We start from the raw sequence: 26,443 nt of genomic DNA, 5'->3' as shown, positions 1-26,443 counted from the left end.
AGTTGGAACACACCCTCCGGTCCCCCTTCTTATAAAGGGGGACCACCACCCCAGTCTGCCAGTCCAGAGGCACTGTCCCCGACATATATATAATGTGTGTGTGTTAATTGTTACTCTCATCTGTGGCCCTCTCGAGATCTCTCTCTCAGCAAAGTCCAAATTCAAACTAATTAGAACTTCTGAATATTTTACTTTACTGTAGGCTGTCTGTATAAGGCAGATATTAGAATCACTTGACAATGTAGAATATATATATATATATATATATATATATTTCAATTGTTAAAGAACTGCCATGTATATAATATATATATATATATATAAAATGTGTGTGTGTTAATTGTTACTCTCATCTGTGGCCCTCTCGAGATCTCTCTCTCAGCAACGTCCAAACTCAAACTAATTAGAACTTCTGAATATTTTACTTTACTGTAGGCTGTCTGTATAAGGCAGATATTAGAATCACTTGACAATGTAGAATATATATATATATATATATTTCAATTGTTAAAGAATTGCCATGTATATAATATATATATATATACATATATATATATATAATGTGTGTGTGTTAATTGTTACTCTCATCTGTGGCCCTCTCGAGATCTCTCTCTCAGCAACGTCCAAACTCAAACTAATTAGAACTTCTGAATATTTTACTTTACTGTAGGCTGTCTGTATAAGGCAGATATTAGAATCACTTGACAATGTAGAATATATATATATATATAGATATATTTCAATTGTTAAAGAATTGCCATATATATATATATATATATATATATATAAAATGTGTGTGTGTTAATTGTTACTCTCATCTGTGGCCCTCTCGAGATCTCTCTCTCAGCAACGTCCAAACTCAAACTAATTAGAACTTCTGAATATTTTACTTTACTGTAGGCTGTCTGTATAAGGCAGATATTAGAATCACTTGACAATGTAGAATATATATATATATATATTTCAATTGTTAAAGAATTGCCATGTATATAATATATATATATACATATATATATATAATGTGTGTGTGTTAATTGTTACTCTCATCTGTGGCCCTCTCGAGATCTCTCTCTCAGCAACGTCCAAACTCAAACTAATTAGAACTTCTGAATATTTTACTTTACTGTAGGCTGTCTGTATAAGGCAGATATTAGAATCACTTGACAATGTAGAATATATATATATATATAGATATATTTCAATTGTTAAAGAATTGCCATATATATATATATATATATATATATATATAAAATGTGTGTGTGTTAATTGTTACTCTCATCTGTGGCCCTCTCGAGATCTCTCTCTCAGCAAAGTCCAAACTCAAACTAATTAGAACTTATGAATATTTTACTTTACTGTAGGCTGTCTGTATAAGGCAGATATTAGAATCACTTGACAATGTAGAATATATATATATATATATAGATATATTTCAATTGTTAAAGAATTGCCATATATATATATATATATATATATATATATATATAAAATGTGTGTGTGTTAATTGTTACTCTCATCTGTGGCCCTCTCGAGATCTCTCTCTCAGCAAAGTCCAAACTCAAACTAATTAGAACTTATGAATATTTTACTTTACTGTAGGCTGTCTGTATAAGGCAGATATTAGAATCACTTGACAATGTAGGATATATATATATATAAATATTTCAATTGTTAAAGAACTGCCATGTATGAAACATTGATAAACCATTTTCTGATGCACAACTTTTCATCTTCAGTTTTCGTTTTGTTTTGAACAAATACGTTTTTGTTCTCTGCATTGTGGTCAAGTTTTGATTTCATTTAAATAAAAAATTTGACAGTTTGGTTGTTTTCCCAGCTTTTATTTAAAAGTCTGTAGATGGTAAGTGATTTATTGTTCATCCTATCCTAATACAAGCGACATGTTTTTATGTCTGTGCACCACCTGTGTAAAATCTCCCAGTCCATTAAATCGAATGCATCGATCTCCTTGGCAATCGCTCAGTTTTGGAGGTAAGCGCGCATGCGCTCTCGTGTAGTGTACGTAAAATCTCTGGTCATAAGCGGTGTTTTCAAGCTATACTGTGTTGTAATTCAGCAAAATAACATGAAACACACCTAGTTGCTCTCCCTGTGCTTTTAACTGGGATATTTAGCAGCGAGCAATATAAATAGATTAAGTTGTGTTTTAGACTGCCTATTGGTGGCGGATCTGGTCTTCTTTGTGTGCTCGTGAGTTTTTGCAGCTGTAACTGGTTCTGAATGACGGCTTCATAGCAGACAGCCGTTCTTCCCTCTTCCCAGTACTGCGTGCCGGTGCAGAATCTTTTAGTGGTATGCAGCACTGGACCATACCGGCTTACTTTCTCCCCTGGTGGTGAGTCAGTGATGGTTTGGGCAGGCATATCCATGGAGGAATGCACAGACTTGCACAGGATAAAACAATGGCACCCTGAGAGCCATTTGGTGTTGAGGTAAAATCCTAAGACCTATTGTTAGACCCTTTATTGGTGCCGTGGGTCCTGGGTTCCTCCTGGTGCATGATAATACCTGGCCTCATGTAGCAAGAGTATGCAGGCAGTTCTTGGAGGATGAAGGAATCGATATCATTGACTGGATTCCATGGTCTCCTGACATAATTTGGATATAGCATCTCTGGAACATCATGTTTAGGCTCATCTGATGCCACCAGGTTGCACCTCAGAATGTCCAAGAGCTCAGTGATACCCTCGTCAGGATCTGGGAGGAAATACCTTACAACACCATCCGTCATCCCTTAAGGAGCATGCCCCGACATTGTCAGGAATGCATACATCCCCGTGGGGGCCATGTAAATTACTAAGTACCATTTTGAGTTCCTGCAATGACATTTTAGCAAACTGGACTTGCCTGCTGCATCTGTTTTTTATCTTGAATGTCTTGGTGGATATTTATGTTTGAGAACCAAAGTTTATCTTGAGGAGTTTGGAAATGAGGTCAAATTAGTTTTAAAACTAACTGACAATTATTTATATGTGTTCAAACAACCAATTCACAAAGCAAATCATCAACAGTAGATAAAACATTATCTTAATAAAGTAATATTTTAAAGATTAGCTGAATTAGAAATCAATAACCTTTATGGAAAATTGATTCTTAATGTTTAATTAGCCATCGTTTTAGTAGCCATCACATGGAGAAATGGCTACTAAAATGGCGGAGAGAAATGTCTATGAACTCTCACAAGATAGTGACGAGTGAGATATAAATATTTGACCTGCCTGGCGCTAGAATCAGCAGTCTGGGGTTTTAGCTAACAAAGGAAAATGGCTTATTTAGCAAGCTATAAGTGATTAATAGAAAGCATCTCTACCTGGACAGAAAACCATATGCTTGGAATCAAACTGATATCTAATCCTGAATTTGACACCCAGACGTGTAGTAATATTCCACCAACAGCAGGAGGACATTAGGATAGATCTTATTTCCATTATATTAATCCATTATATTAATATTCAATACATAAACATACTTCTGCCACCCATGATATTTATTATGGTATGCCCCCTTTTCTTCCCTTGTTTTATGAGATTGTGTGTTCAGTGGGTGTGGTTGTTCGCATTCAGTAAAACCAAAAAGGCCAACAACACAGGGATTTTACCCCGCATGGCAACCCATTGCTGTCCCAGAACACACAATAGCATTTTAGCGCAGAACACATGTGATGGGTCTCTCTCTCTCTCTCTCTCTTTCCCTCACACACACACACACACACACACACATACATATTTGTATTGGCTTTAGGACACTGTGTATAATCAACTTGTGGCCTGGCTTTGCGCGAACTTTAATAAGAATGTTATAAGGGCTCTGTTTCTGCCACAGGACATACACTGTGCTGTGTGGTTTTGTCAGGACACAGAAAACACAAAAGCCTTTCCATGTTTGGGCTCACAACCCAACTGATTTATTATGATTTAGAAAGCAAGCTTCTTTTCTGATATTATCCTGCTCATATGGTTTATCAGTCATCATTTGAATGATAAAATCTGGCTCTGGGAACTGAAATGCCGGCTAAGAGGATAAGTAAAAACTGATGGTTACTCAGCATCCTATAGCTTTAGTTGCTAATTAAGCTTTACATGAACCCAGAATATAAGTGCTCCCTCTTTTCAGTTCCTCATTATAAATACGTTAAACATTAGCTATGTTTACATGTACACATTTCTTGATCGGATTGAAATATGTTTGAATTAAACAAAAAAGAAAAAAATCAAAAAATACTGTTTATATGGGCGCAAAATGAAATAATCCTGACGTGCGTTTACATGCACCATGCTTCTTTCAGATTAGGAGCACTTTGACATGCCCACAGTTGTCCCAAAAATAACCGTAGAAGTAATTGTATTTCCACCTGTGATGAAAAAAAACAGCAAACACAAAAGTAAGTTGGTTCTGGGAGTTCTGAGTGCCCAGCATGGACCCGCGGCAGGTTCTGGGAGTGGTTATGGTGTTATTGCTTTTTATAATCAGGCTTCAGGCTTTGCAACACATGATGTTGTTCCTGTGTTACAGGATGAGCGAGTGGGAGGAAATTAACATCCCTCCAAGCTGAAAATGCGTCAAGTTGACATAGAGCACACATGCGCAGTTTGGTCAGTTTGCCCCAATCAGAATGACACGATCAGAACAAATGTTTACATGAATGCAATTCGGATTATGCATTGGCATAAATCACCACTGTCATTTGGAATACAATTTCATTCTAAGTGAGCAGAATTAGATCAGAATATTCCTATTGCAGAGTTTCCATGATACATTTTTATTCCGATTGGCCCTTTATTTCAAATTGTTATATCTATGTAAACATGCCTACTGATAACAATAATATACCAAAATGTTGTTGGAAATATGTCTAAACCATGTGTAAACCATACATTAACATTTGGGCTAATATAAACAAAGCACCAAATTTAGAATAAAATGAGCTCAAAGGTATTTATTACATGAGCTGCTCAATTGATGTTGTTCCCTCATCATTGTGATAAACATTAAATTGCAAATTTATCCCAAAATCTGGATAACATAAATCTTTACCTTTTAAAAATATGTAATATATAAAACACATGTCAAGAAGGATTATTCTCGCTGTCACATTCCTACTTATCTTGCCATGTATTCTGGCATATGGAAAAACATGTTTCATGGCTCTAAACATAAGGAGTTTAAGGGGATTTTGTGGACTTTAAACTCCTGTCACATATTTGATGTATGTGTATTGCTTTTGATGCACTGGTTTTCTGAATAGTGCATGTAACTTGGGATCAGTGGTGTAGAATTTGGAGTTCGGCTGCATGAAGACCAGGTTTGCTACTTCTCCATGATGACCCCATCTCTTTTATCTTTTTTTCATAATAAAGGAATCAACTTACCATCTGGGGATGACATTTCAATGACCTTTAAGTGCCCTTGAGTGGTCAGATAATCATTAGCTAAGTTAACCTGACAACCATCTGTTAAAATAGTAATCAACTATTACAGTCAGTTTTGCCTAAAGTTTAACACACAACATTTGAGATGAGTGAAAGTGTTTATGAGATCAAGAATTCCTGTTGTTAGGCCATTGCTGCATTACCTGATTTCCAGTTGCATCAAATGGCACGGCTAAAAAAATCTGTTGCACTGTAGCACAGCTGGTGAGCAAACTGTGTAAACTACAATGTCAAATACATGATGAGGTTGAAGATTTTTATCCTCATTATTATTGTCTCTCTCTACAACATAGAAAGAAAGGGGAAGGTGCATTAGTGAACATGTTATATTTATTGACTGGTTGCTCGTTCTTCACACAGCTTTGGTGATGGTCTAAACAAATAAGTAGCTGCCAAGTAGAGCCTTCCTTGTCACCATCTTGTCCCTTTGTACATCCATTTTGTACTCGTGAAGGAAAACAGTTTTTACTCATGTACCTAACCATGTAAGTATTTATATGATGTAGTGAGATAAATAATATTAACTTGCACAAATCATATGGATATTTAAATTTTATATTATTTTCGCCAAACTTTCGTTTACACACTACATATTTCCATTTGTTTTTGTTCTGGTCTCCTTTTGGACCAGTTGACTTTTATAAAATAAGACAGATTAGAACTGCTGATCAAAGAAAAATACCTCTAAGCAATCTTCTGTTGGGAGACATTTCCTTATAGTAGACTCTGAATAGAAGATTGAAAATTGCTTGTATAAACGTTCCCCTGGTGGGTACAAATTGATGCGTAGTGGTAGACCATGTCTCATGGCTGAAGGCTCCATTGATACCCAAAAATCTTGGGTATGAAACAACCAAAACTACAAAGGTGGGAAGAGATTAAGCTATGATCAATGCCTTTCCAGAGCTTTACGTGTTTATCCGTCTGATATCACAAAGAAGTAGGTAAATACTCTTTTATTTACCTAAGACACTCAAATAAAAAGTATTTATAGAGTAGAAATGTCATAATGTGAGATTGAACAGAACTGGTGTGTAGAAAAACACTTGGCAGTAGCATTGCAGATATAAGAATTTTTAGGATTTAATAAAAAATACATCAAGTTACACGACTATCCAAAGGTTCAAAACAATGACAAGGAACAGGGATCAGCATGGAAGTAATAGGAGGACCAAGCCAGGAACAATGAAAATAACCAAACATATATACTGAGGGAAGGGGAGTGTGAACCAATAAAAATGGGTGAGAGGTAATCCGATGTCACGTGAAACAGGTGTGGAACCGGGTTGCAGGGGAACTGAGGGAAGGTGACTGATTACACTAACGAGACTGGGCGGCTGAGGGAGAAAAACAAACATGAGGACAGAAACTTAAGAAACAATACAAAATGACAAAACCCGGGGAACACAGATAAATAAATGAACTAAAAGGAACACAAGAAGCTAGAAGGTAAAAACCAACAGAAGTAAACAACAAAAACACCTATAAACGAAAAAGGTAAACAAAAGATTCACTCCAAAAGGGCAGAGCATGACAAGAAATACGTAGTTGTATAGATAGTGATTTTTTACGATCAGTTTTCTTTTGTCATTTTTAGAAATACCCAAAAAAGATTAAATCTGCCCAGGGTTGCAATCAAGTCTTTACTACTCCACACTTTACAGGGTTGTGATGTGGCCAGAGAGAAGCTGTTTCGCTGGGTCTAGGGCAGTGGTTAATAGACTGACTCCTGAAAGCCACGTACCTTTGGAGTTTGTCGAGTCATTAGGGATATAGATCTGACAGCTTAAAGAACTGAGAAGCGTCTTCTGTGGTCTCAAACGTAAAAGGATGAATATTTGAATTTGACATTCACCTCCTCAGAGGCAGATGGTAACAGCAAAGTCACCTCATGTATATGGATGTTCACATCAATATGTAGCTAGCTAGCTCTTTTGTGTGTTTTATAGAATGGGTAATGCGTGCGGGTGGGGGGTCATTTTAATATTCTTTCGGCCTTTTCCTTATTTTTTCCCCCTCATTTTTACATTGCTGTTTTCTTCTTTACTATTTTCCACTTTTCATTTACTATGTTTCTGATGCTGACCATCTTCTACTTCTTGAGTTCATATATTAAGGTTTGATTTAAGATTTAGTTAGATCATCATATGTTGTTTAATTGCTACTGTTCCTTGTCTATTTGGATAGCTAATAGCTAAACAATTTACATGAAATAAATTACATGTTCAGTAGCAGAACAACTATGTTTAAGTTTGAAGGACCCGCTTTGTTATGTATCTGAGAAGCTTAATAAGATCACATTAGTAATATAGAACACATCTTAACTTATTTCAGCCTTTATCACGGTTAACTCTTTTTTTTCTTATGGCAATTTCTGCAACAGGCCCATGGTCAGATTGAGTTTCTTTTTCTTTTTTTAAGGTAGGTGTTATTAAAGGCACAGGGGGGTTCTTGGACAAGAGACACTGAGGGGCACGGCTAAGTGAGGGGATGAGTGAAGGGGGTTAAGTGGGGCTGTGGTCAGGAGGACGAGGAGAAGTGGCAGCTAGCTTAATCTGACATGTTGAAACATGGAGAGTGAGCAGAGCCACGCTGGTAGTTTTGCCACGGATAGATCTTTTTGGATTGAGGATTTTTCTCCCCTCCTCACTGGAGATTAAGGGAGGTTTGTGGAACCCAGCGGGCCTGAGCCTTATCGGTTCGAGGTCGCTGGCTCAGGGTGCTGGCTCAGGGTGCTGGCTCAGGGTGCTGGCTCAGAGTGCTGGCTCAGGGTGCTGGCTCAGGGTGCTGGCTCAGGGCGCTGACTCAGCGATGTCCAAAGCCGCTGCTGTCGAGGCAGTGGAGGACAGAATGGGTCCAGTTTCTGGGTGGTAATGTGATGTTGGCAGTATCATTGCTAACATGGGCTACTGTTCATAGCAGTAAAAAACTTTCAGAAAGTTCAAATTTACATGTAGATTTATATTAATTCCAACTCCTGACTTCCTACAGGGGCATGTCTGAATGACATGGTTTTATATCCGAACACAGGGTTGTGACGTGGACATGTACCAAGATGTACCATTTGAACCAATAGGAAAATGCAACTGCAGTAATCACTGTTGAATCCAAAGAAGGCAGCACTTAAGACAGTTAGGACAAATATTGCAGAATTAAACAAGTTTAAATGAAATGTGAAAAATTACACAGTAATATAAAGATAGCACCCTTAAGGCCCAACTTATACTGTTTATCTGCCAAAAAAGTTGATTTGGGGTTTAGTTCCACTTTAATCCACCTCATCAGCAGGTACCCGTCAGTCCACCCTAAATCCACCAAGAGTTGAATGAACCTTTGGATTTTGTCAATTACCATCAAAGATGGAACATTCCTCTGTTTTTCCAGGTCTTTTAGTAGTTTTGAAATTATTCCAGAATTTGAAGGAACATTTTGATTCCGGGTCACTATTTTCTTTTTCAAAGTAACAGCCAAGCAATCACCCCAGTAGATTTCACAGTTCCTGAGATTAGAGAAGATTTAAGAGTTACTAGGTTTATGGTTGTAGACTTAAAATCCCTGAAATGTATTAAACGATGATGCCTTGGTGTATTTACTTTAAATGTTTTATTGTGCAAAGAGCTATGTTTGTATGATTTTTAGACTACTGATATCAAGTGATATAAAGGACCTTACAAAATTATTCATTATAAAATTATTATTTTGTGACATTACAGTTTACTAACACTGGCTTTTATTTATGAGTGTCAGAGTGAAGGGGGGTGAATGCAATTGTAAGCCACAATTCTTAAAACATTTTTTTAAATTAGTTTTTAAAACAAATGTTTGAAAAGTAGATACAGCGCTAAACGGATCTTCCAACATAATTCTGCAAAGTATCACGGAAGTTGTCCGGCTGGGGAAACAGTGATAAACTCTACAGCTGTCTCTTGCAAAAGTGTTGCTGTTTAATATCTGCTAATATCTGCCAATTCTATGCCTGACTGATAGGAACATTTTCAGCTGAAGTTGCTTTAAATCTCCTGAATTTGTTGAATCAGGGGGCCAGTCTGGCTACCTATTAGTCTCCAACCACTCTGAGAAGGTGGCGGAAGGCTAACATGATTGTATTTACTTTCTACATACTCATTGCGATATGATATTTCTACTACAGGTATGGGTGCTAAGCTAACAACTTGAAACACTGAACCTTGCATTAAAAAGTGAACTACGTGAACTTAGTGCCTTGTCGCCCCCTTGAGGTAATGTTTCAGCTGAACATTATTGCCTTAAAAATAGGGTTATGAAAACATTATTCCTTCACGGTACTATACTTAAATTTGTGCACTTCATAGACTAATCAAATATTCAAAAGTCAGATTGCTGCCGTTACCCTATTTCAGACTTTGTTAAAATGGTGTGCTTCTGTTTACTTAAAACATTTTTAACAATCTTTCCAAATCCCTTTCAAAAAGAGCCTAGAATAAGACATTTGTATGTACATTTTGAACAATTTGTTTAAACCATTGTTCACTGGTTTTTACTTCCGGTGTGTCAGATCGGTGTTAGGTTTTACTCATATTTCTGGTCGAGACTTGGTTTGGTAAATCAACATTTTGTGTTTTATTAAATAACACACACAATCTACTGTCATTACAGTAGATTCAGTGTTGAGCAATCACTTCTTTTGGTTTCTTTGTTTTTATGTATATGTTTTTGTCCCCTTTTCCTTTTTGCCTTTTTCTTGATTTATTGAGTTTAATTTCTTCTCTCCTCTATTCCTTGTTCATTCCTTTAATTCTCTGTTTAAATGGTGGGTTTTCTTATCTATTCGAGCTGTCTTTGTTCTTATCTAAACAGGCCATGTTCCTATTAGCTTTGCCTTGACCTTATTTGAGCTGTGTGAAGTGTGTTGGTGTGAGTTGCTGCTAAGAAAAACTGCGGGTGCTCCCTGAGAATGATGTGCCTGTGTGAAAGGTATTGGAGCATGACTTCACTGTAGGCGAATGAGACCCAGTAACATCAATCATACACTCTAACACACACAAACACACACACACACACACACACACACACACACACACACACACACACACACACACACACAGTCCCTGCCTACCCTCGTTATTCCCAGTAGAAGGGCATTTCTTGATTTTTAATAAAGGATATCTACAGGGAAGGTCAAGGTTATTCAATTGTTGCTCATTCATCTCCGTTTTTTTCCCCCTCTTGGTGTACACACATGGATCTCTCAATCTTCGCTGCCGGCCCTTGCGTAAAGACCCCTTCACCTTTATGTGTGTGTGTTTGTGTGTGCGCGCCTGCTTATCGGTGTGAACAATGCAGCCGTCATCCCCAGGTTGTCTGGTTATCCGTCACAGAGCCATATGCAGTCCTGCTACTATCTTCTGTGTTTTTTATCCACTAAGAGAGTTTTACGCAGGTTCCGAAGAGGTGCCACAGATAATATTAAGGGGTTGTTTTATCAGAGGACAGTTTGAACTCAATGCAAACATAAACACTGTGGAAATTGGAAGCTGGATGTGGTGCCAGTGGTGAGATAATGCTGCTGCTGCTGTACGTCCCAAATATTGTATGGAAGCATGTAAAATGGCTGCGGTGGCAGAGCAGATTGAGAATATAAACCTTTTTTTTTTCTGACCAAACTAATCTGTTTAATCTGTTTTCTCTGGGGATGTCAGATGCAGATTTGCAATACTAACAGATTATTAAAGAACAATAAATTACCAGATGTAACATTATATGCAATCTCAAATTCTTGTATTGGTGGCTTTATAAATCAGGGATAATACCTTCCGACCATCTTGGATAGCAGGAAATAAATACTGACAAAGAATTTTCTCACTTAAGTAAGAAAACATGAAAATGTACTGAACCTACCCAGGAATGACCTGGATTGCATTAACGACTCAGCCAAGAGGTAGCAGAAAGACTTCAGAACAACACTAAAATCAGGGGTGCCCAAGTCCAGTCTCATTGGAGCTACTAGGGAGCTACTATACTGCAACGTTTAGATGTATCCCTTTTCCAACACTCCTGAATCAAGTTATTGACTCCTTACCAGGCCTCTGTGGAGCTGAATGACAAGCTGATGAGGGAATTCAGTCATTTGATTCAAGTACGTTGGAGAAGGGTTGCATCTAAACGTTTGTAGCTTACTTTGACTGAACTTTAGCACCTCTAATCTAAGGCATGGCCTCAGTAAGAGACTGGGCAAAAATCACATCTGTGAAAGAATTCCAAGGTGACATGGCTGGCCAAAAATTATCCATCTTACACTGATCAAAAATCATCTAATGATTCCACAAGATTTTTTGAAAAAATATTATGTGGACTGAATATTTTTGGAAGCTTTTGATCTCGGTACATCTGGCAATAAACAAAGAGTCTGAAAAAACAAACCCCCAAAACATCATAATGCAAGTCAATAATAGTGGTGGCAGTTAGAAGGTCAGGCTGTTTTGCTGCTTTAGGACCTGGATGACCTGCTGTAATTGGTGGAACCATGAATTTTGCTCTCTAGAAGAAAAACCGTGAAGAAGAATGTCCAGGTATGTGTTTTTGAGTGCTTGGGTTATGCTGGTGGACAAGGGTTTCCATGGACCAAAGCACACCAGCAAGTCCACCTCTGAATTACTAAATTAAGGTTTTGCAGTGGCCTAGTCAAAGTTTAGATATGATTGAGAGGCGGCAACATGACCCTTCAAAGTGACTGAAAGAAGAAAAGGCCAAAATTCCTCTTTAGTGAACAAAATATCTCAGTGTTTGTTTTCACAAAGATGGATGGATGCTATATCTATGATTCACTTTTCAGTTCTTACAGTGGATGATGGATCTAAACATGTTCAGAATCACTAAAGAGGCATTAGGCTTTTAAAGACCGGAAGCTTTTGCTAATTGCTTGTAATTGGACCAAACAGGTTCAAACAAGCTTTGATTTTAAACACAGAACAGGAGGCTTGTGAGTTTATCTGTTAATTTGATATTCGCTAAATGCCAAAAAATGACTCCAACACTGTTACAAGTAAAATATCACATGGTTTCTTTACATCACAGCAACTAAAGTTTTTTTCTTAAAGCACAGTGTGGGAGGATGTGAAAACAAAAATCGCAGGAAATCAATGAGTTGATTTCAAAGCAGTATCAGACCGAACAAAAGAGAGCACACCATTAGAGAATCAATACATCAAACTCACTGAAGGAGAGAAGAATAGTTCCATCACAGATACAGGGGTTACAGAACAGAGAACACAAGACTCTAATCAGAGTCTGATAGAAGAAAGCTCCTGTGAGTGTTGTCAGAGGATGAGCAGCATCTTAAAAACCTCTTCTCAGGGGTGAATCAAGGACAGACACTAAAACTTGAAAGCATTCACAGTGGATGATGGGAAGAAAACCTTTGAGATGAAGAGTGAGAAGGTGTGAACCTAATGGACAAAGAAGAGGGAAAATTATAAGGAGTCTCTAAAGCCCCCATATATTTAATTGTTCACAGATAAAATGCCCTACGCAATGTAGTTTGTATTAGCCATTAAGTATAACCCATATATATACTATATCTATATATCTATATATATATAGGTATATAGATATAGTATATATATATAGATATATATATATTTCTATATATATCTATATATATATATATATACATATATATATATATATATATATATATCTATATCTATATAGATATATATATATATAGATATATATATATATATATATATATATATCTATATCTATATAGATATATATATATATATAGATATATATATATATCTATATCTATATAGATATATATATATATATATAGATATATATATATATATATATATATATATATCTATATAGATATATATATATATATGTATATATGTATGTATATATCTATATATATCTATCTCAATGGTCTGATCGCACCACATCGTCCTGTCAAAGCGGTTAATTGAAGGTTTTTCTTTGAGACCAGGTTACTGTAGAAGTTGAGGTTTGTTTTTCCACATTTAAAGCTATCTGGCATTTTTACTGGCCTGGGTTTCATTATTGTGAGTCACAGTTTTCTTCGGAGTGAGTCACTGTACTGGAAGGTGTTTTCCAAATATGGCCATCTTACAGTATTAAGTGGTTATGTTGCAGATTTCCTTCATTTATGCATTTACGTCTGATTACTTATTGTAAATGTCTGGCACTGTATATGTGAATGCACTGTTTCTAATAAAAAAGGACATTTTCCTTGAAACAATGGCCAGGTCATGGAACAGTCTAATAACAGGCATGTAATGTGATGATTTAGAGCTCAGGAATGAAAACAGCTGAGTTAAACAAAAACATGGGTCTCTTCTGTTGCCCACATTGATGTCATTCTCAGCTGTAAGTTGTAAGAGTTCTGATTATGTGTTTTTCATGTGAGTGATTCACCATGCTGTTGTGGTGTCCAGGAATCAGAATGTTTTTGTTTTTTGAACAGCAGAGAAGATCCAGCAATTGGCCTGAAGGTTTACCCCTTTGCTTTTCAGGTCGAACTGACAGCTTCCTGAACTTAGATGAGTAATTCAGTCAGGCAGCGAGACTGCCAGGGTTTTAAAGTACACTGTCTCCACGCATTACTGCTCTTACTCCTTAAAAGCAGCCACAAGTGTAATATGATTTTCTTCCCAGAGAAATAAAAAGCCATTAAATCTTAAACTAAGTGATGCATTTGCCGTGGCAGGAGCTGTACAGGGTGACACTAAAGAAAGCACAAGTTCAGGGTTTTCTTTTGAAAAATTGAATTGAAATGAAAAACACTGAAATATAACTGGAATACATGTAAATGAAGCTAAAGTTGTCTCTCAAAGCAAGCAGACATTCAGAAACACATCTATGTGGTTTCACTCTTCTTGTAATAAAATTGATATATTATCTTTGGACAGCTTTAATGGCCGTTTAAACCAAAAGTAATTAGCAAGGCTATACATTTTTATACTGCTGTGCAAAAGTATTCATACCGTTTGAACATTTTCACATTTTGATTACAACACATTTTACTGGATTTTATGTGGTAGATCAACACCAAGTATTTCATAACTGTCATGTAGAAGGAAAAGGACACATCAAACTTTTTACAGATAAAACAACTGAAAAGTCCGGTATGCATTTGAAATTACCCCTACTACTCTGATAGCTGTAAATAAAATCCATTACAACTAACTGCCTTAAGAAGCCACCTAATTGCTGTGGGAGTCTTTGCAAACAATCTAATTGTGGTCATTGTGTTGTAATATCAGTGATACACAGATTCCTCGCACAAAGTGGAAAAAATAGTGGAAAAAAGACACCTGAAGCACACAATGAGCAAGCTTTTCTTTATTTCGTTTTAAGTGAAATCAGATTTTGTTAATTAATCATGTTAAATTGGCATGGGAATATTTTCACAACAGTTTTAGTTCTTTCAGTGACAGACATGCACCTATCTGCCAGGTTAGGGTGAAAGGACGTTATAATCTTTGATTTTGATCCGGACTTGCCAGGAACCAGCTCTAGGCTTTAGCGAGACAGACTGATTACATTTTTGACAACTCTGAAATAGTTGTACTGCTGCAATCAAAAAAGTTAAATGTGATTACTATTTATCTCAGACCATAGCCAACATCAATAATCCTGGAACATTTTGGCAAACTGTCAAACCGCTTTCTGCTAACTCTTGTCCTTCTGAGCTTCCTTCACATATTGTTGTTGATTCTATGCGTGAGAGATACAAAGAAGGTTGTAGCCCAGCCAGGGAGTGAAACATGGACGGCAGTGTCCACAAACAAAGAGACTGCTGAAAACTCTGCATCTTTAATTACAAAAACTAACCTACTCTTAATACAGCCCAGGAAGGAGGAGTCACAGCTAGAATCCCTGTGATGTCATGGAGCCACTAACAAAATCAGAGAGTCTGAAACTCGGTGGTGAGAAAGACTTTAACTTTAAAGAATCCCAGGGATCCAAAGTAGAATACGATCTGGTGTTTGTGTACCCACTGATTGAGGAGGACAAAAACAAAGTAATGATCAGCTGTTCTTGAATCCGGCGTTCATGAAAATAGGTAATTAATACAAGCTTGTATTAAAACTATTCTTTCTGAGCTTCTGCTGAAAAGGAATATTCTTTCAATGATCAGTCTGATTTTAGAAAGAAGCGCAGTACAGTTACTGCGACCACAAAGGTGATTAATGACATTATATGCTCATTCAACTCTTAAGAATTACTGTGTTGCCCTCTTGACCTTTAGACATGGCATTTTGGCACAAAAGAAAAGGCAAAAAAAAATAAAATCTAGAACTCTAGAAAGAAAAGCTGATTGGAACATATTCAAAAAGCATTGCAGGAGAGGGGGATTCAACAAATAAATTATTGAATCGGGGGCACAGAAAACAAATGCACACCCCACTTTTCAGACTTTTTTAAAAACATTTTGAAAACCATTCATCCTTTTCCTTCCTTTTCATAATGACACACTGCGTTGTGTTGGTCGTTCACATAAAGTCCCACAGATATTCTTTGAAGTTTGTGGTTCTAAAATGTGAAAAAGTTAATTGGGTGTAAATACTTTTACAATGCATGTAAACTAGTATCACTCTGATTCTTATAAATTAAATTCAATCGTTTTATTTCTTCCTAATACATAGCATCACTCACACAATGCATCATCTGTACAGGTGAGCAGATGCAGAAACTGGACTAGAAATTATGACATTTCTTTTATTCCATTTTTAACAAAGTTTTTGTAAACTTTACAAAATTTCATTCAGTTTTTGTTACTTTGAGAAATGAGATCATGAAAGCCGAGATAAATGCAGACTGACAGAAAGATTAAATGTTTGATATAGTTCACAGTTTACTGCTTTTTATTTGTATGGATAAATAAATAAATGAGTTTACTTCATGAGGCAGACATTTTTAAATAAACAGTATGGAATAAAGGAAGTGTCACATGTGAGATTTGCTCCTGAACTCCCTAAACAGATAGGGTTCTCTTTCTGTCTGCCCTTCTTGCTCTTTTTTTCCATCCATTTATCGGCCCCTCCTTTGAGAACTGGTCTTCTGTTCACCATCAATTATTCAACAGGAGCAATGAATATTTCAAATGGTGCTGGACTCTTCCTCAGTAGCTCATGCTTTCGTCCCTGCCTCTGTTTTCTCATCTCCAAGCTCTACCCCCCATACTTCATGATCATCCTCTACCTTTAACAGCTTTTTGGATACCTGCAAAATATGTATGTGCTCCCACATACCGTGGTTCTTGTAAAATGGGCGGCTACTGGAGTGACAGTTTGTTGAGGCTCCATCTGTCAGCTTCTCATTAACTATGAATAGGAATCTCACTTTTAGATGGGTCGAACATGTTCGCTTATTCTCACACCTAACCAGAAAATCCAAAACAGTTAAATGTGCCCTATTTTGACACATTGGTTCCTAAAATTTAGAGAGTTTAACGTGGATAGCAAAAAAATAAAAATGTAATGAATAAAATTATTAAACACAAATCGTCCTTTGAACTTAATGTAGACGGCACAAAGATAAAATATTGAGTACAGAATTTTCCGTTTTTTTTTTCCGGTTTCAAGTGTTTTTAAAGTGAGTTGTGAAGATCACTGTTCTAACTCCAGACCCAGTTTAGAAAGTCACCAAATTTGTTTTTTGTTAGTTTTTGTCACAATTTCTAACCTCCTCCTTTATTTGGGTTTGGACAGTCCAAAGTGACCCAGAAATGACATTGTTCTTGAGTTTGTGAGGTTTTTTTTTAATTCCTAGTTATCATAATTTTTAATGTTTGTTTATTTACAATTTTTTTGTGTGATATACAGGTCCTTCTCAAAATATTAGCATATTGTGATAAAGTTCATTATTTTCCATAATGTAATGATGAAAATTCAACATTCATATATTTTAGATTCATTGCACACTAACTGAAATATTTCAGGTCTTTTATTGTCTTAATACGGATGATTTTGGCATACAGCTCATGAAAACCCAAAATTCCTATCTCACAAAATTAGCATATCATTAAAAGGGTCTCTAAACCAACTATGAACCTAATCATCTGAATCAACGAGTTAACTCTAAACACCTGCAAAAGATTCCTGAGGCCTTTAAAACTCCCAGCCTGGTTCATTGCTCAAAACCCCAATCATGGGTAAGACTGCCGACCTGACTGCTGTCCAGAAGGCCACTATTGACACCCTCAAGCAAGAGGGTAAGACACAGAAAGAAATTTCTGAACGAATAGGCTGTTCCCAGAGTGCTGTATCAAGGTACCTCAGTGGGAAGTCTGTGGGAAGGAAAAAGTGTGGCAGAAAACGCTGCACAACGAGAAGAGGTGACCGGACCCTGAGGAAGATTGTGGAGAAGGGCCGATTCCAGACCTTGGGGGACCTGCGGAAGCAGTGAACTGAGTCTGGAGTAGAAGCATCCAGAGCCACCATGCACAGGCGTGTGCAGGAAATGGGCTACAGGTGCCGCATTCCCCAGGTCAAGCCACTTTTGAACCAGAAACAGCGGCAGAAGCGCCTGACCTGGGCTACAGAGAAGCAGCACTGGACTGTTGCTCAGTGGTCCAAAGTACTTTTTTCGGATGAAAGCAAATTCTGCATGTCATTCGGGAATCAAGGTGCCAGAGTCTGGAGGAAGACAGGGGAGAAGGAAATGCCAAAATGCCAGAAGTCCAGTGTCAAGTACCCACAGTCAGTGATGGTCTGGGGTGCCGTGTCAGCTGCTGGTGTTGGTCCACTGTGTTTTATCAAGGGCAGGGTCAATGCAGCTAGCTATCAGGAGATTTTGGAGCACTTCATGCTTCCATCTGCTGAAAAGCTTTATGGAGATGAAGATTTCATTTTTCAGCACAACCTGGCACCTGCTCACAGTGCCAAAACCACTGGTAAATGGTTTACTGACCATGGTATCACTGTGCTCAATTGGCCTGCCAACTCTCCAGACTTGAACCCCATAGAGAATCTGTGGGATATTGTGAAGAGAACGTTGAGAGACTCAAGACCCAACACTCTGGATGAGCTAAAGGCCGCTATCGAAGCATCCTGGGCCTCCATAAGACCTCAGCAGTGCCACAGGCTGATTGCCTCCATGCCACGCCGCATTGAAGCAGTCATTTCTGCCAAAGGATTCCCGACCAAGTATTGAGTGCATAACTGTACATGATTATTTGAAGGTTGACGTTTTTTGTATTAAAAACACTTTTCTTTTATTGGTCGGATGAAATATGCTAATTTTGTGAGATAGGAATTTTGGGTTTTCATGAGCTGTATGCCACAATCATCCGTATTAAGACAATAAAAGACCTGAAATATTTCAGTTAGTGTGCAATGAATCTAAAATATATGAATATAAAATTTTCATCATTACATTATGGAAAATAATGAACTTTATCACAATATGCTAATATTTTGAGAAGGACCTGTAGTCCTTTCCTTATGTTCCAGTTAGTAGCCCACAGTATTTACAGTTAAAAATGAAAATTTCTAACCAAAATGTTTTGAACTGATTTTTTAATACAATATGACTGCTCTGACTAAAGCTAAGGGGGACTGCTGCAGGAGGACTAAAGGATAAAACATAGTTGTGCGTACTTGACTTGACGCAGATGTCCACAAAGCTCAAATTTTAGGACTGCTTACACCTACTGACTGTTGTATTCCTCTTCTTAGTCCCTGGTGTGGTTTAATTGTCTTTAACACCACCTTCCTTCCTTTTCTTCTGCCTCCCCACCCAATCATGCTATGGCATAACATGTGGGAAACATTGGAATTTGGCACCAGAAATGTAGGAAACTGGTACGCTCAACTATAAAGCCTCTTACGTCCACAGATAGTGCCAACCGAGTCTGTGCAGCTCACAGAATGCCTGACTATGTTCTGCCCTTTAGGTGCCTGTAAATGCTTCGGGACAGAGTGGGGGCCCAAGGCATCTTTTTTGCTGTTATATTTAGTGAGGTTTCAGACCTTTTTTACAACTATTTTTTTAAAAAGCATCTGGTGTTGTCAGGGACTGATGTCCCATGAAGGCTTATGCAACTGTTACTTTTTTCCACAGTCCTATGGCACTCACAGGCAGCACAGTCCTCGCACAGCAGGCTGGTTTTTAAAACATACCAGACTGAAGAAAGCTAAACTGGAAAAAAAGTAATCTTGGTAAAGCGATTAAACAGTGGCATTAAAAACAGAGCAACAGAATTGACAACAGAAAGTTCATTTGTAGATCTAAACATATTTACAGTTGTATTTTACTCACTTATTGATGAAGCCACATCCATCTCTTCAATAATATCCATTACAATTACATGCAACTGACCAATTATGGAAATTAAATAATGATAACAGTGTCCATATCAGCACTCGCTGCTGATTAAGAAGACTAAGGAGCCAATTATAATTCTCACATAGAGCCACGTTGGCTTGGATAATTAAATTTTTTTCACTTGAAAAGTAGTTTTGTATTAACTCTACTATTAAAATGTGTTTGATGAACATTCAAATGTGATAAAAGAGCATAAAAAGAAATACTGAGTGAGCCTTATCTCCTTCTGTTTGAGGGATTGAAAACTTAATATTGAAATTTTTTACAGCTGCTGGTTTAAGCGTGAATTGTTGTCAATCGCACTAACTTGTAAAGCACTTACTGGTATCTTCTGCATAGTCATTTGAAGCTGTACCTCTACATTCCTTGTTCTTTTTAATTCACATTTTAAAACATGTCATCCTCTGTTAAAAAACAGTTTTAAAAACAGTTTGTAAAATGTGTTTTTAATAGGTGTAATTAAAAGAAGACATTTTGTAATTATTCCTCAGGTGTATTTTTGTGTCATTAGCAGGGATAAATAAAAAGCAACATTTTATTCTCATCATAAATATCCTCGTCATTCAAATCAACCGTAATCTTGACATGAATATTCTTTTTCTAATTTAATTTGAAATTATAGCCAGATGTTGTAACTGGGATCAGCAGCAAAACAGAATGAAAGCTATGGAAGAATGAGAAGATATGGGATGGTGAATATAACCAAAGGCTCCTTGTAACTCCTACTGTTCTTATTATCTGTCTCTAAAACTTACGTTTGTGCATTTATGTGTTCTCTGAGATTTATTGGCAGTGCTTTTCCTGCATCCTGCTGTGCCGCAATCTGCGTGCTCTTCTTCATTTTCCCTTCCTCAGATTCATTTTTGCTCACACTCTAAACGTACAGATTGTGATAAAAATGTGCTTCCCAGTCAGCTTCAGTTTCACTGGAAGAAAAGACATAAAGGTATGTATTTTATTATTTGTGACAAATAAAACAACTATATTACGGTTTTACATTGTTGGTTCTACATAGAAAGCATGTAACCTCTGTTTGTGGGTTATACCACTTCGCCAGACAAACCAAGATGTTATGGCGTTTTAAGATCAGAAGAGATTTCGGGATCAAAATCCGTTACACAGAAAGGTGAAACCGCTTGTGTTTTTTTATTAATAGTTTGGTTAATAGGTGGGCAACAAACCTTCATAATTTCTTTTAGGGTTAGGTTAAGCAAAATAATATCAGAGATGTAAACACATTTTTCAATAACTTCAGTTCAGAAACAAGCTCAGCATCCTCCTCGTTTGCTCACAGCCAAACAGACATCCCACCCTCCATTGACCCACAGCTTTCCTGTTACACCTCAAATATTTTATCTTCCACCTCAGCCTTGGAGCCTTCTGTTTGTACATGTTTGTCCTCAACCAAATCAGAAGATGCTGATGCCCCCTTTGCCTCCCCCTACCACCTGCGTGTCTCTAGAAGTCCGGTGAAGAGACAACTGGAGAGACTGAACCAGAATAAGGCTGCAGGTCCAGAACATGTCAGCCCTAGAGTCCTGCAGGCCTGTGTAGAGCAGCTCTGTGGGATTCTGCAGTCATGGGGTGGATCAGAGATGGACAAGAAGCTGAGTACAGGGAGCCGGTGTACCGCTTTGTGGCGTGGTGTAGAAACCATCATCTCATCTTGAACATGAATAAAACAAAGAAGATGATTTTAAGAGACAGGAAAAGGTCAAACACTATTTCCATCATGGGAGAAGAAGTGGAGGTGGTAGGTGTTCTTCTGGACAACAGACTGGAGTGGAGATGCAACTGTGAAGCCATCTACAAGAAGGGACAGAGCAGACTGTACCTCTTGAGGAAGCTTAGGTCCTTTGGTGTTTCCAGCAAGATGCTGCATATCTTCTATAAGTCTGTTGTGGAGAGTGTGATCTCTTCTGTCATTATCTGCTGGGGTAGCAGCATCAGAGCTAGGGACTTCAAAAAGCTCAACAAGCTAATAAAGAAAGCTGGCTCTGTTCCTCTGGAACCTCTGGAGATCATTGTACAAAGAAGGATTCTTCATAAATGAAGAACATTATGGAGAACCCTGAGCATCCTCCTCATGGGACTGTTGTAAAACAACAGTGTCTTCAGTCAGAGGCGTCTTCAGTCAGAGGCTTCTTCAGATGCACTGTAGGACAGACCTCTACAGAAGATCCTTCCTGCCCACAGCCATCAGCATCTTCAACAGCTCTTTGAAAAAACCTGCGTAACATAAGCTACAACAACATTTAATTTACCTTTGGAAAGTAAAGTAGTTTTAAATTAATTGAATTGAATTAATCTCTTAATTCTTGTTTTTTTTTTTATATTATGAGAATAAAGTCATTATATTATGAAAATAAAAGTATAATATTGTGAGAAAAAAGTAATAATATTAGGTATTAGAGATTAAATTACATTATGAGAATAAAGTCAATATATTGCGAGAAAAATATCATAATATTATAAGAATAATGTCATAACATTGCCGGAATAATCTCATAATACTATGAGAATAATGTCAAAATATAATGAGAGTAAAGAGTATTATATTATGAGAATAAAGTTGCAATTTTATGAGAACTTTACAAGAAAGCACAGTCTTCCCTTCACGCTGAAATGAGAAATTTTGAGCATCTTGTGAAGTAATAATTTTGTATTTGTTTCACAAATAAGGAAATACTTAATATTTTAGGATATCATCATCAAATTATTATCTGTAACAGGACTTTGAAATGATTGTGCAAACGACTGTGTTTTTCGAAGAAAGAACCACACAGACTTGGAAGAAGTTGCTTCTTTTGTGGAAGAGGAGCTGTTTCATTACAACTTTAATATGGTAGTATTACGACTTTATTCTCGTAATGTCCCCCCAAGAAATATGTTTGTCTGGCCCTAATACACCATACGAAGTTCTTTGCTAGGGGAGCAAAATGTGGGATTTTACGTCATTTATTTCATTGCATTCAGTGTTTTGTTTACCATGTTTTATGAAGTGTCGATATATATTTCAACAGCATCTTATGAAAACATGGTTTTTGTGCCTACGGAGGTTTCTGAGTTTTACAGTGTTTATTCTTGTTTCTCACTGCTGTGCCAGAATCACTGCAGGCCTGGATAATAAACACTCACTCTCATGAGATGACACACTGTCCAAGCAGAGACAGGCTGCGATGTCTTCACTGGTTTTTTATGTGTTCATGTGTCTGTGTGGTTTTTCCTCCAATATGCAATTAATTGAATGACACTGGTGACTTCTGCTTTGTAGTACATTAGATACATATAATCTTTATCTGCTCAAAAGGCTATATTCTTATGTCTTTTTAATCAAGGGTCAGTCTGACACACTTAATTATGATGGAAATGAAAAATATGACCACAAATTATTGTGATATTGGAATAAAAACGTAGGGAAAATGGCAGCAGGAGTTTGATATGATTGTATAACACAAGCTGGACTGCCTTTTTGCTTTCAGAACTGTCTTAGTTCTTTGTGATGTAGATTTAACAAGGTATCTAAAACATTACTTGTGTTGTTTTAGTTTAAGAAACTGCCTGACACATTATTTGAGTGTACATGGTTGCATTTATCTAAAGAAAAATCTTGATTCTATCTGATTTGATTTTCTTTGACCTCCTTGGCTTATTGTTTGAGCTCATTTCATACAATTCTTGAATTTCTTTCGTGAGCAAACAGAATAGCTCCTGCTCTTCATTGATGGTTTCTAATTTAGAAAATGCATGAAAAACGAATGCTTTGGTTCAATATGAGCTGAACCTGCAATTTAGAACAGACCTGGTGGTGCTTTTATTACCTCTGGTGAACTCTCCCTGCAGTTCTCTGCCACATTTGATCCCATCGTAGTAAATCAAACATTGACCGAGGCAACAACTAGGTCAAGGAAAAGCCTTGACCCCTCAGTTTGATTTGGACTCTGTCTGATTCCTGATCCTTGTCATTGTAACTAAATCACCAATTTCTGTCCTTTTCTCCTCTGCAGGTTAACAGACCTGTCGGGCTCTCTCACAGATGGTCCAGTTAACTATAAATACAAGACTAAATGCACTTGGCTAATAGAAGGATAGTAAGTACTTATAATTTGTTTTCTTCAACGTATCATCATAATTTTACTGCTTCCACATAGTTTAAAACCAGTTTATGAGCTCAAGGGAGCTTTATTACCATGTTAACAGAGAGAGATTGTTTATCAGCATAGCTGCTGATCTGCTTTGTGACAATTTAGTGTGAAAGGAACCAGCTGAAAGCACAGTGTCCACCATGTATTTAGAAAAAAAGTGCTGCAAGCCCAGACATTCTGCAATCAAAGGGGTCCAAAGCCCAATGTAAGAATTAAAAAAGTATACATTTTCAAACATTTTATATATTTAATGGGTTTTCCCATTATCTGACATAAATAAACAACACAAATATAAATAATAAAGGACATATTTGGCTCAGGTTTATAAATGTAAACTTCGCTAGCAGCCTGGGCCTAAAAACAACCTTGGACTTTTTCCAGAATAGACTCAGATGCACTCTTACCGCCACCAACAGGGTTGTCCTCATATCTGTGTCTCTCAGCATATATTTGAAGACCCTGCCAGCATCCTATGCATGTTGTGTTTTTCATCAACCTCCACGGTTTTACGAACATCCTTCTTCCCCAAATTGACTTGTTTTATCTGTCCCAGCAAACAAACGGATGTTCTGCACAAGGCTTGCAAGCCACCAGTGCCATCTTTACAATTAAATAACTTACAACTTATGGTTAAAATATTACAGCAGAGTCTCATTCTGACACTTTCTTGCCCTCTTCGTTATCTTTTGTGCTGCTGCCTTATGATCCTCCAAAATATATAGTAGGGTACTGTTATTACTTTATCTTCAATGTGTTGTGTAATTCTGAGTAAAATAATTTGCCTGGTTTATTAGACTTCTACAAATCTAATATTACACTTTTGTTTACACTAAGAGAAATGATAAAACAATTAAATAAATGCTAAAATAAATACTGAGGCGGCTGACTGGTACCATGAGGCCGAGTGTGCCGCGGCCCGGGCTGTGGCAGAGGCAAAAAACCGGGCCTGGGATGAGTTCAGTGAGGCCATGGAGAAGGACTACCGGTTGGCATCGAAGCGATTCTGGCACACCGTCCAGCGCCTCAGGAGGGGGAAGCAGTGCTTCGCCAACACTGTTTACAGTGGGGGTGGGAGGCTGCTGACCTCGACTGGGGACATTATCGGGCGGTGGAAGGAGTACTTCGAGGATCTCTTCAATCCTTCCAACACGCATTTCCTGGTGGTAACCGAGGCTGGGGACCTGGGGTTCGACTCTTTCATCACCCAGGCTGAATTCACCAAGGTGGTTAAAAAGCTCCACGGTGGCAGGGCTTCGGGGTTGGATGAGATCCGCCCTGAGTACCTCAAGTCTCTGTAGGGCTGTAGGGTTGTGCATGGTTCAACATTGCATGGCGGTCGGGGACAGTGCCTCTAGACTGGCAGACTGGGGTTGTGGTCCCCCTTCACAAGTAGAGTGACCTGAGGGTGTGTTCCAACTACAGGGGGATCACACTCCTCAGGCTCCCTGGTAAGGCCTACGCCAGGGTATTGGAGAGGAGAGTCCGGCCAGTAGCCGAACTTCGGCTTCAGGAGGAGCAGTGTGGTTTTCGTCCCGGCCGTGGAACACTGGACCAGCTCTATACCCTCTACAGGGTACTCGAGGGTTCATGGGAGTTTGCTCAACCAGTCCACATGTGTTTTGTGGAGCTGGAGAAGGCATTCGACTGTGTCCCTCGTGGTCCCCTGTAGGGGGTGCTCCAGTATGGAGTATGGAATCGGGGGGCCTTCATTAGGGGCCATCCGGTCTCTGTACAAGCAGAGCAGAAGTTTGGTCTACATTGCCGGCACTAAGTCGGATCGTTCCCGGTGCATGTTGGACTCCGGCAGGGCTGCCTTTTGTTACCGATCCTGTGCATAACTTTTATCGACAGGATTTCTAGGCACAGCCAAGGGCCGGAGGGGGTCTGGTTTGGGGACCAGTGGATTTCGTCTCTTCTTTTTGCAGATGACGTGATCCTGCTGGCCCCTCTAGCCAAGACCTACAGCATGCGCTGTGGCGGTTCGCAGCCGAATGTAAAGCGGCAAGGATGAAGATCAGCTCCTCCAAGTCCGAGGCCATGGTTCCCGACCCGAAATGGGTGGCTTGTCCTATTCAGGTTAGAGGGGAGTTCCTGCCTCAAGTGAAGGAGTTCAAGTATCTTGGGGTCTTGTTCAGGAGTGAGGAAAGAATGGAGCGGGAGATTGACAGACGGATCGGTGCGGCTGACGCAGTAATGGGGGCACTGTGCCGAACCGTTGTGGTGAAGAGAGAGATGAGCCGAAAAGTGAAGCTCTTGATTTACCGGTCGGTCTACGTTCCTACCCTCACCTATGGCCATGAACTTTGGGTCATGACCAAAAGAACGAGATCCCGGATATAAGCGGCTGAAATGAGCTTCCTCCGTAGGGTGGCCAGGCACTCCCTTAGAGATAGGGTGAGGAGCTCGGCCATCTGGGAAGGTCTCGGATTAGAGCCGCTGCTCCTTCACTTTGAGAGGAGCCAGTTGAGGTGGCTCGGGCATCTATACCGGATGCCTCCTGGACGCCTTCCTCGG

At 38.3% G+C, this 26,443-nt stretch overlaps 1 protein-coding gene across 3 annotated transcripts in view; it reads left to right on the top strand.

Annotated features, from left to right (window-relative positions):
• LOC124859164 (attractin-like protein 1) overlaps positions 1-26,443 on the top strand; it is a 482,005-nt gene that overhangs the window by 31,052 nt on the left and 424,510 nt on the right. For 2 of the 3 annotated variants that reach the window (XM_047351754.1, XM_047351755.1), the window contains exon 2: positions 23,792-23,875. In XM_047351754.1, the coding sequence (XP_047207710.1) occupies positions 23,792-23,875 (84 nt within the window). Of the gene's footprint in view, positions 1-15,406; positions 15,520-23,791; positions 23,876-26,443 lie in introns of those variants that run through there. The other variant, XM_047351757.1, reaches the window with a different exon arrangement.

The sequence above is a fragment of the Girardinichthys multiradiatus genome, chromosome 22, assembly GCF_021462225.1.
Source record: "Girardinichthys multiradiatus isolate DD_20200921_A chromosome 22, DD_fGirMul_XY1, whole genome shotgun sequence".
Taxonomy (NCBI): Eukaryota; Metazoa; Chordata; class Actinopteri; order Cyprinodontiformes; family Goodeidae; genus Girardinichthys; species Girardinichthys multiradiatus.
The sequence above is the reverse complement of the archived record's forward strand: the minus strand, read 5'-3'. Positions and strand labels throughout refer to the sequence as shown.